This window comes from Limulus polyphemus, unplaced genomic scaffold (assembly GCF_000517525.1).
Source record: "Limulus polyphemus unplaced genomic scaffold, Limulus_polyphemus-2.1.2 Scaffold418, whole genome shotgun sequence".
In the NCBI taxonomy this organism is placed as follows: domain Eukaryota; kingdom Metazoa; phylum Arthropoda; class Merostomata; order Xiphosura; family Limulidae; genus Limulus; species Limulus polyphemus.
This window is the reverse complement of record NW_013666028.1, coordinates 147,539-159,639: the sequence shown is the minus strand read 5'-3', so window position 1 is coordinate 159,639 and position 12,101 is coordinate 147,539. Positions and strand designations below refer to the sequence as shown.

The window sequence follows — 12,101 nt, the reverse complement described above, 5'->3', positions numbered from 1 at the left end:
TCCCATGAAACATAACACAGTATATGAGCCAAATAAGAGTTGATAAAATGAACTAGTATTTGTTTGTAAACTGTCCCTTACCCACAGCCTGCTGTATTTCTTCATACTTAGCACCTCGTAGGTAGCGAGCCAGTCTAAGCTTCACCACTTTTCCTGTGTTGCGTAACACTTCAACAGCCTGGTGATTAGTGTAGCCATGAAGGGGACGTCCATCAACCTGGTGGTACGAAAGAAAAGTAGTATGACTAACCATATCTATTTTTACTATATTATAAAATATTCCAAGGGTCCACTATAAACTTACAACTAAACAATAAGACTTTTAAGATCTCACTAATAAGTCCATGTGAAATTTAGAAATGAATAATAACTCATTTATTTGCTATTGATAAAGCTGTTTAACACTGAAGACTGTAAAGACTTCATGGTTTTTATTTCATACTGCAATAGCATCTTATAATTTACGAACTTCAAAATTATAGGACATTATGTCTACAACAAACAGTTTGTGAAAATACCATAATTTTTGTCTACACATTGGTCACTTGCAAAATTTTCTGTAAGAAAAGACAATTCACTGTAACTAAAATACTAGAACGTGACTCTACAAGTACAGTTAAGTAATCTTTATACTGGACTGAACTATAATTCTTATATATGTATATTGGAACTACATCTGTATTATGAGCCAAAACATTTTATTTTTGGGTGCATATGGAATTTTTGACATTTACCAATTTGTAGTAAGCAGATGAGGACAAAAGTAACATGGAAATACAACTTAAGTTTTCACAGGTTATGCTTGTAATTATAAAACCACTACTTCTAACATACCCCTTAATTTTTCCATAAATTGTTTATATTTACTTTTAAGCCTGCAACTAATGTACTAGCACCTGAATTTATAAGGACTATTAACCCACAGGGAGACTTGGAAACAATCTCATTTTTATTGAATTGTGTATAAAATAATTGTTGTTTTTAAAAAAATTTTAGTTTTTAAGATTGACATTACACACGTGCCAAAAAAAGTTTGAAAAACACTATTGTTATTAAGAATTAAGCTTAGTGTTTGACATATGCTTCTATCATAAGAGTACAAAAGCTGAAAAAGACAAGATTTAAGACATAAGTATTAAATTTCTTGGTTTTTATGTTATTAGAGAAACTAAAATGCAAGAATCAGAAACTTATCATGTTATATAAGGAATTTTAAGTTAAATTAAATAAACAAAATACTCGTGATTAATGACAGTAAGCATCAAGTGCAAGAGCATTTATGCACTTGGATTCGTTGTTTACACAATGTTATGCTGTGTAATAAATAGCCATTGGTGTAGATGAAAGAGTCTACATTCAACTTTAAGGGCATAAAATTAAATCAAAAATCTATTAACTGTGTGTAACTGTCTGTTAAAATGAGCAGTAATTCTAGAAAAAAAAAGGGGTAATTTACATTTTGTATTTTTGTTTTAAGGTGATTATACGGTCAGTCAAATAAAACAAGTCTCTATATAGTGTCAGAATAAAGAAAATAAGAAATAAAATATAAAAAAATATATAAATATATATAAAATATATAAAAAAAAATTTTTTAATCTTACAATAAAGATCACCTTGCACTTAGACTGGTCAGAGTCTGGGTTAGACTGACTAAAATAAGTTCAGAGACAGTTCTTAAAAGAAATACTTTTTAAAAATTCTAATTTTTATGTACAACATACTTGTAATAATTACTAAAAGATGACCAAATTTTGTGAAGATACATTAAGTCCATTCAGAGTTATAATATGTATAGTTTCTCAGTTGTATGGAGGTTACAAAGTTGTGCAAGATACCCAAGACTGTCTCCATCGGGTTAAGTAATTTTATTGGGCTATTATTAATTTTTATAAATTGAAAAGTAACAGTGAAATACAACTTTAGAAATACGATTTTTTAGAACCATATATTTTATCATGAAGTTTTTAGCCTTCTTTTGCATCATAATTATGGTAATAAGTGCACTTTTTCTTATAAACAAAGAGCTATTTTTCAATAAGTAGTATTAGGAACTACAATTTGTACACTATCACAAAAATAAAAAACAATGAAGGCCACTGGTTGCACAACTATGTAATTTTAAAAACAGTGTTTTTAACATAAATCTTAATTATCCTACAAGTTGTTTATGTTTTACTATTAGGATTGCAACAGAAATTAAACCAATTCATCATGACAGTAAACCAGTGTTAAACAAAGCTTCCTTGATTTGATCTTGAATATGTACATAAAGTTTTAGATTGCTTTGCAAATAAAAATTATATGCTGTTTATCTACCTTAGAAATAACAAAAGAATAAAATTCATAAGATGGGTAAGATGACATTGTAACACCAAGTCAGGCAAATCAGTCTATTTTTAACAATAGTCTTGCTTTCACAGAATATCATCAATACCATATGAACACAATCTGCCATTTAAGATTGAGCATTAATATTTAGTGTTCAATTTCAAGCCACTACAAGTTATATTGCAAGACTCACAAAAAGTGACATTAAGATCTTAATTTAGCTTTCTGCAAAACACCTAATATTTCATATTATTCAAGTTTCATCTCTTGTTTTCTATTATGTTTATACTAAGCATCAACTTTGACACCTACATTCCCTAAGATACAAATATTTAATCAATTCAATTCTACAAAAAAGGTTGTTTGATTTCACTATCAACAAAATACAAAGAAATGGTTATAAAATTTATAAAAAAAGTTGGCTAACCTCAATAATCTGGTCATTGACTAGGATCTGCTTGCTTATATCAGCAGCACTCCCTTTGGCAATACTTTTCACAAATATTCCAGATAACTCTTCTACCAGAAATAAAAACAACAACTTTCAGAGTTAAACCTTCTAAGTTATTATCCTACTGAATTTCAAAAGTTCAAAGAATATAAACCAAAAAACAATCAATAATATTTTAACACAAAATAATCAAAGTGTTGATAGTTAATAATGAATGAGACTCAATTTGTTTATCATTGCAAAATTCAGTTCAACAAATTTATTTTGGTCTGTGTATATTCAGAAAGTTGACTGGATTTTAAAGTTTAAGTAAAAATCTCCATATTAAGATACTTCTTTTCCAAGTCCTACTCTCCTTCATGTTACATACCAGTACTTAGCAGGAAGTTTAATTTAAAAAAGACAATTAACTTTGTTCATAAAGAAAGCATATGCTGCACTAAAGTTGAATAACAAATAGTTTTGTCATCATGATATTCATCAGATTAACTTACTACTATTTTCCTTAAACTAAGCATAGTTTATACTCTCTTGCATTACTTCAAACGTTAAGTAAAATAATACAATTTTAGTTTGACTATTGGATACAATGCTTAACTTTCTTGCTGTGTTGGATCTAGCTTTCTAATTTATATTTCCATAAACAATTACACTATGCCTTTGTAATGTCTGTACTATAATGAATAATATACATTAAACTTAAAATGTTATAAAGGGGATCAAAAATAGAAAATGGGTAAGTCAGAGCAAACAAATGCTATTTCGATGACGAGGAACCCACTTTGAGACTAATAATGGCTGGAGACGGCTTGAATGGGTAATGAAGAAAAACTTTAATACAACAGCAAATGTACAACGTTTCGACAAGGTTTTGTCATCATCATTACAAAAGTCTCCAGCCATTATTAAACAAATGCTATGTTACACAAACAAGGGGAGATTGAGAATTTATTTAAATATTTCTCTTTGAAATTAAGAAAGTAAAATTTAAATAATATTAAGATTTGATTTATTAACTATGTTTTGGTGTCAAATTTATTTATATACATTAATAATATAGTAGTTTTAATTAAATTTTGAATGTAACTCTGTGAAAGGTTGTGACAAGCATACTTTGACCTACTTTGCCACATCCTCTCTATCAAAATTGCTAATAATTCTCCCTTACATTTTCTATTACATCAATTATAGCCAATAGAAAGACAAAGTTTTAATTTTCCAAATGACAATATAATGCTAGGTTGTTCTCAGTTCAGAATTTTAGATGTTTTGCCTACAGATTGAAATTTGCCCAAGTTCAGATTAAGTAGCTATGGAAATTATTTCAAGGCACTTCTGCCTTAGTTAAAAACCTGGTTAACCTTTTCACTATTATCTTGGTGGATTACAACCCACACTGTGACCCCAAAGTGACCATCAGAGTTTCCATACTATAAGTTTTAGCATGTTTTTTAAGCATTTAATAAACATTACTAGTCTTTTGTACACAAAAAATGAGATTTTTTAATTCAGTATTTTTACTAAAAATTTGTCCATGAATATGCGGAGTCAGTGTGTTGACTGCTCTGAGTGCAAAGTGGTTTTCAGTTTATGATTAAAAATACTTTTCTTCATCTGAAAATTATCAAATTGTATTTGTGTAATTTCTAAAACCTCATAAATAAATATTAAACATTCTTTTTTCACTAAAAATTTATATTTTATCTGCTTTTTTTTTCTACCCTAACTCTATACACATTCAGTCAGTTTGACTGAACTCATAACCACCATAAATAAAATGAGTTGTACTGTTCTGTCCTTTTTAGTATTGACTACAAAGTTCCAAAGTGCTTCTTCTCTTTAGTTTCTACTTCTAACGTTTTCACATTTACTTCCTAAGTTTATTTTAATGTTAGCAGCTGAAGTAGAACCTGCTGAACATAAAATGATGAATCACCACTGCTGCCATTAGATTGTTTACGTGGTGATGCCATAATACAGCACCAGTGATAGCAAACAAGTATTTGTGGTGCAGGAAACCGAGATTCTCTCAGAGTTTTTCATAACCCTGGCTATAAGAAAACAGTGGAAGAGGATTTATTGGCTTCTTTTTAGTACAGTAGTTACAACGAATTTTGTCTATAGTAACAAAAATGTGAGAAAATGTTTATGATATGGCTCTGTATAAAGACCAGGCCAATCTAATAAACTTGGTCTATGTATTTGAATGTTAGTTATCCTTCCAGAATTGTTGGAATTTAACAGCATATGTGTACAAAGTGTGAACATGTGTGTGTGTGTGTGTGTGAATTTTTAGTTACTTCTCTTAAAACATAGAATAATAGATTAAAAAATATGTAGAAAAATGATGGTTTCTAGTAGTTACAATGTTGCAAAATTGACTTGCACTCATGAGCCACTTGCTAAACCTCAATGTAAGCCTCGTTTATTCTCTCAAGTGGAGTGGGAAGACAAATTAATTTTTATAGATTTCAAAGATGCATTTTAGAAAAACGATAATTATCAAATTACTATACTGGTAGACATAAAACCACTGTAATTTATCTGGCTTTCTAGCTGAGCTACATGGTTTAATTCATTTTGAATTTTGAGCAAAGCTACACAAGGGCTATCCATGCTAGCCATCTCTAATTTAACAGTGACAGACTACAAGGAAGGCAGCTAGTCAACACCACCTACTGCCAACTTTTGAACTATTCTTTTACCAACAAAATGTGGGACTGGCCATCACACTATAACACCTCAAAGGCTGAAAGGACAAGCATGTTCAGTGATAGGGCAAAGCTAAATGTGGGTTTAAAAAATATCATTTCTGTTCAGAGCAACAACTTAGTCAACAGATTTCAAAATTTTCAATAAAACTCAGGTTTTCCCCTTCAAGATAATTCTTAACGACTGTGAGATTTACAAAGTTTGGAATGTGCTCTTTCTATTGGTTACAAACATGTACTCAAGAGAAGTAGGCATGAGTAAATAAGGGGTTTCAAGAAAGTGGAGTAGTGGGAGGAACTACTCTGGTAGTCTGGTTAAGTATATTGATATCTCAGTAAATCAAAAATGCAAGTGGTTCATATTTTACATTGTAGCTTGTCAGTGTCTGACATTCGAGTTTCTAATTCATTAACCACTACAGATATTATATTGTAGGCATAATACAATATCAAATGACCAACAACACAAGAGGTCATGCAGTGTGACATCCAAAAAAGGATATTTAATAAAATTGGCATCAAAATGTAGTTTATAATTCAAAAGAAAATATTAAAAAAAGTTGACATATGTTGATAATAAAGTTTAATTAAATTTTGAAAATAACTAAAACATCATCACATGCCCTTTGATACATCTGTAACAAGAGAGTTAAATTATAATAATTATAAGAAATTGTTTTTTTTTGTGTGTATTATTATTCTGTGTTCTTATATTCATAAGTAAAAATTATTTAATATACCATTACAAAAAAAGGAGGCTTAAATTTCCTTAGCAAGCCAACAGCAAAAAAATAAAAATAAAAGACCAAACATTAATTGCTTTTATGTATATTTTTTATTTATTCTTATAAAAGTAACTAAAATGTAAAAATAAGAATTTATTAGGTTAGATAATGAAAAATTATAATTACAATAAAAAAATTTCTCCATTTATGCATTACGTTATTCAATGGCCATAACTTACAGTCTGTATGGCAGGATTATTAGTTATACCCATTTCAAAGTGCAATAAAATTAAGTAGAAACAAATGTAAACTGTTATGACCTTTAAGCTACTTAGGATAAACAACTGTAGTTTTCTACTACAATCTGTAGTCATTCTAGAAAGACAAAAAGAGTAATTTAGATTTATTATTTTTTTGTGGTGATTACCAGGTCGGTCAAATGGACCAAATCCATACAGAGTTAGTGATGAAAAAATAACATATAAATTATAAAGTTTTAGTGAAAAAAAAAAGTTTGGTATTCATTTAGGAGGTTTTAGAGATCATATAAGTGATATTTGAAAACTGTACAATGAATAAATATGTTTTTAACCTTAACATGATAATCACCTTACACGTGGACCAGTCAACACTATCATTCTACATATTCACAGACAAATCTTTCATAACAATACTTAATTAAAAAACCTGATTTTTTGTGTAGAAAAGACTTGTAATGTTTACTAAAAGCTTGTCCAATTTCATGAAGATACATTAAGTACTTTCAGTTATAGTATGTATACATTTGTGGTTTTAAGGTGGTAAAAATACACTAGTCTGTGTCTACAGAGTTAATAATCAACATTTAAAAGAGTTAGCCTATTTAATGCATATTTTAATCAGCAAAGAAGTGTGCATGCAACCATGTTCACATAAAAAAGTATACCTTTTTCACACACATAGCCTGCAATAGTTACTCCTAGCCCTTGTTGATCTTTTGTTAATTCCACTTCAAAAGTTTCCATTTCTGGAAGATTTTCCATATCCTCATCATCAAGTTCCTCCCTTGGTGATTGAGTTTTCTCTTCTCTTTCCTGTTGGTCCTATACCACAAAGAAAGCAGTTAACAAGCTAATGAAGATGCTTAGGATTATATAAACAACTTCAATGTACATATCCACATGTACATCACATCCAACACATACAGTTTCATTGAATTTACCCCACTGATGCTTTTTTCAGTCATTTGTCAACCTTGCTATCAAACAATTTTTGCTATTACTAAAACAACCTGCTATAACAATGGTTTTTTTCACCTATTTTTTATACTTGCTTATATGATATGTGCTGAAACATGCACCACAATGCATGACATTTTTCAACATCACAGCTTCATAGCACTAATGGAATCCAAATCCAAATAAATGTACTAATTTTTTATATTTAATATTTTAAAAATATGTTTCTTTGATGGAGGTAGTAGCTACATTTTCCAGTGAGTAATGATACGACCACTCTAGAGTGCCATTCAAAGGATTTGTAATACATCTACATGGTTTTTAAACAGCAAGAAGCAGTTCCTATTACTTCTTTTTGATAATTCATAAACAAGATAAAAGCAGACTTACAATAAATGAGCTATAAATCAGTAGAGATAGCCAATATATTTCAAAGTGTGCATGAGATGTCAAATGCTCTGTAATTTCTCATTTTACAGTTAATACTTTAAAGATTTTCAACAACATATAATATTGTGAATGTTATTTTTATGGACTTCTCTTGCCTTTTTTATCATTTTGAAACAATTTTTTGGGGGTTCCATGCTGACCTGATGAAAGATTGAACAAAGAGACCAAACCAAAAGACAAGGAGAAATTTATCAAAAATACAGTCTATATGTCAAACAAACTGCCTGTCATAGATATATAATTTAATAACTGCACAAACATGTACATGAATATATGCTGCTTTAATTCATTTTATGCACCAAACACATTATCAAGTTAAAATTTGATATATTCTCATTCCGTCATGTATTCCTTCTAAAGTAAACTAAAAACCAATTTTGTTTTTCTCCTAAGTTTTATTTACTAAATGATAGTTTACACTACATTTTTCAATTGGGGATGTCCTTTAATTTTAACAGTCCTAAGTTTTCATGTTATCATTTCACATAATTTTATTTATCATAAGGTTGGATATAATCCTACATCGAAATGCAATAACAGATATAACTGTTCATAATCATGCTACACTAGCAAAAGGTGTTCACAACATACCAAAAGTTATTCTAGTGAGTGGCTTATATAAATAACATTCCAACCATTTCTATGTTTTTTGTATTCCAGACAGTATGATGAGCTATGGTACTGAGCAAAATGCATCATGAGCAATGGATAAGGCAGACATAATGTGGTCGAAATACTATTATACACTCTTCAAAGAAAACCCCTAAAGAACCTACTGAAGAAATGTAGTGTTGAAAAATACAATAAACTTAAAACTATAGTCTTATAGTGAATGTAACTGATAATAATCCCACTTTGCCAACTAAAAGGTACAATGTTTATCTTTTTTTTGTCTGATTACATCAGGAGTGAAAAATAAATCTCATCATTATCTGTACTGGGATAAAGCTTGCATGATAATATAACACAGTACCTCAACATATTAGTAATTGCATTTTTGTTCTACCAGAACTAGACCAACAAATTTACAAAACTCTTTTACACAGGGAATACGCAAGATATTATTTAAGTCAGACTAAAAACTAGCTAATGAAATATAAAACTAAGTGTGATTTCTTGCTGTTGTTTGTTTTTTTATTCATTTGTGAATGCTTGTATTTTACGAAAACTATTAATCTTTAAAGCTAGAAATGTACCAAACAGTAACAAAATACAAAAGTATAACAGTACAAAGTTTTTCTGTCCTCCAATTGTTTAATAGTATGTACTTACTAAATAGGCTATATCTTGTTCTGGTTGAGCCAAAGTTCTATCTAAGTATATAGTTCCATTTGGTGCAAAATCATCATCATCGTAGGGTATATCTTCTATATAGCCTTTCTGATTTTGTTGAAAGAGTGCCAACTGGTGGTCTACTTCATCGGGATCAGAGAGAATGTGAGTTGGGACAATGGGAGCACTTTGGCTGAGTGTTTTGTAGTCAACAAATGACAGATCTACAGGTCGAGCAACAATCAATCGAACTCTACTCCCGGCCTGTCTTAACACTGAAGCTACCTGTTCTGACCTCATCCCTCTAAGATTAACGTCTCCAATTTGAAGGATATGATCACCACTCTGAAGTCTTTTATCCTGCAATAAAATCAACATAAAAGCTTGATAAATGATCTACAAGGAACTACTTGTCAGTTCTTTTTACAAACTAAAGCCCTTCAATGTAGAAATTAATATAAAGATGAAATAAATCTCAGAAAGAAAATTAGTATTTTTAAGCTCATTCTCTCTTATTGAACATTGGTATTTCTTGTCCTGCCTTTATCAAAGATGAAAACTAACTATAGGCTAAATCTTATAGTAATTTTAAAATGAAACTCTGAATTACAGCTACATAGTTTCTGTTATTAGGAGTGTTTAGTTAAGACATGACTTACAAATATTCCTCTGTTGATTAATGAGCTTAAAATAGTATTTTAAAAGAAATTAAATTTCTGTACAAAATATTTAGATAACTATGGAAGAACAAAAAAATAATTTAATTGATCCTCATTGTTCAATACTGGTGTTTAATATGCATTAAGTTAATTGATCAAGCAATGGTTCTTAATTACAGCTATATGTAGTTAAGCTTAATGTAGATAACAACATCAATTTTTGTTTTACCTGATCCTGTAACAGTCTGTTATGAGATATTTAGCCTTAAGCTCAGCAGATACAATAAAGATATATATATACACTTCTTGTATCACATACTTTTCACCAACATATGTGTATAGCAATAAAAAAATGGCCAGTTTTTCATACAAAATACATTTTATTTTATTTATCCAAGAATTTATTATTTTCCTATACTGAACATAGTTTCCAATAAGTACTTACTTTTCTCACATGTATAGCTGTTCTCTTTCAGTGCTGCCCTCTATATGCAAACAATGTATTGTATGCTACAAGTCTTGAACTCCCACGTACCCCACGATCACTGAGGTTCAACTGCATCTCACATGTAAATCATTATGCGACAATTCTCCACCAATAGGAGTGTGACATCCTCTTGATGCATGTGACTCCTTGTATTCAATTCTACCAAACTATCACTTCAAGATTAGGAAACAAAGAAAGCACTGGTTTTCAGTGGAGAGGAAGGGTGGGAAGCATGAAAAGAGGTAAGTATCTATCGAAAATATATTTTCAGTATCGGAAAATAACAACTTCTGATATGATACGTTACCGCTTCTCACATGTATAGCTAGAATCCCACATTGAATAGTTGTAGGGAGGGAAAGAAGTATCCTTCAAAAGTGCCCAAAGAACGTCCATAAAGTGTGATCCTTGGGTGAGGAACACACGTGGGAAAACACACTACTTCTGTACCAGGTATACTCTGCCCCCCAGTGTGGAAATAGATGCCACACACATGGGCAGAAAGTTGGAGGAGAACCGGTTGGGTTGGAAACCGAACCACAGTATACTGGAATCTCAATCCCATAGAAAAAAAAAAGACTATACAAGAACTATCTACAGACAGGAATGTGGGGAAGGCTAAAATGGATGTGCCCCAAGGTATAGAGTGGCTAAGGTGCTATGTAAATAACTGGTCAACTCCTATCCAAAATGAAGCAGCATTGGGAATAGAACCTCCAACCCACGGTAGGAAGAGGATCTACACTGTCTTCACCTCAAGTTAAGTCAAATGGAAGTGTATACTGTGCAAACCAATCCACAAACAACCACACATCCAGGAACCTGAAGTCTTAATGACAGTAGGATGAGATGTGCCAATGTGGTAGTTCATATCACACTAAAACAGATTGTCACCTCACTGTGCAACATCAGCCTCAGGCAGTGAAAACACCCTGAGGTGGAGTGTAAAAGGAAGGACCATCCTCCCAATCAATATTATCTTCCAGATAGGACTGCACAGAAACCAGAGCACAATGCCACATTCCAGGTCCCACCACACAGAAGTGGATCGCTTCTAGAAATATATAGCAACTGCACCCTCCAGACAGAACCACACAGAAGCTGGGTGCAACATCAACTTCCAGAAAACACCACACGGAAGTGGAGTTCCTGAACCAAATTGAGAGAGGAAAAGGAAGCACAACAAATACATGTATAAGGATTTATATTGATTGGTCCAGTTCTAATCCAAAAACACTCACTGGGAACTGATGGTAGAATGAGGGATCTCAATTGAAGGGGCAAACTGCAATGTTATGGATCTGCTCCAAAGCAACATCATCCTTTGGTTAGGACCATTTAAAGGCTGGAGCATAATAGCAACCATTGAGTCCCACCAAGAAGTAGATTGCATTTATAAAATATAAGCAACCTCACCCTTTGGAAAAAACTGCACAGAAGCTGCATGCAACATCAACCTTCACAGGGGTGAAGTGCATCTACACCAGCAGAACACCACTGCCCTACTCTCTACTGAATGGAAGCAAACATGTTCAGGAGGACTCCTCCATGGTCCACCATCCCAGTGGCTCAGAACTGGAACATGCCCCTGGAGGGAAAAATATATATATATCAAAAAGATAACTTACCTAGTCATGGCCACACTGAAGTTTGAAGGATGGTAACAGTCAGAAAGAGGTACCCCAAAGAGGAAGAAACAGCTATCCAATGAAGATAGCGTGAGATGAACAAATGAGGTGGAGCCCACATGCCTTACTGAATAGTTTCCTCCAATGGACGATGGAGGTGAGACTCCAGG

General features: G+C 31.7%; 1 protein-coding gene across 6 annotated transcripts in view; it reads right to left on the bottom strand.

Annotated features, from left to right (window-relative positions):
- LOC106458124 (multiple PDZ domain protein-like) overlaps positions 1 to 12,101 on the bottom strand; it is a 198,914-nt gene that overhangs the window by 134,070 nt on the left and 52,743 nt on the right. For all 6 annotated transcript variants that reach the window (XM_022384257.1, XM_022384261.1, XM_022384258.1 and 3 more), the window contains 4 exons: positions 9,158 to 9,517; positions 7,144 to 7,300; positions 2,759 to 2,850; positions 82 to 217 (listed from right to left, as the gene is read on the bottom strand). In XM_022384257.1, coding sequence (XP_022239965.1) covers positions 82 to 217; positions 2,759 to 2,850; positions 7,144 to 7,300; positions 9,158 to 9,517 — 745 coding nt within the window. The remainder of the gene's footprint in view (positions 1 to 81; positions 218 to 2,758; positions 2,851 to 7,143; positions 7,301 to 9,157; positions 9,518 to 12,101) is intronic.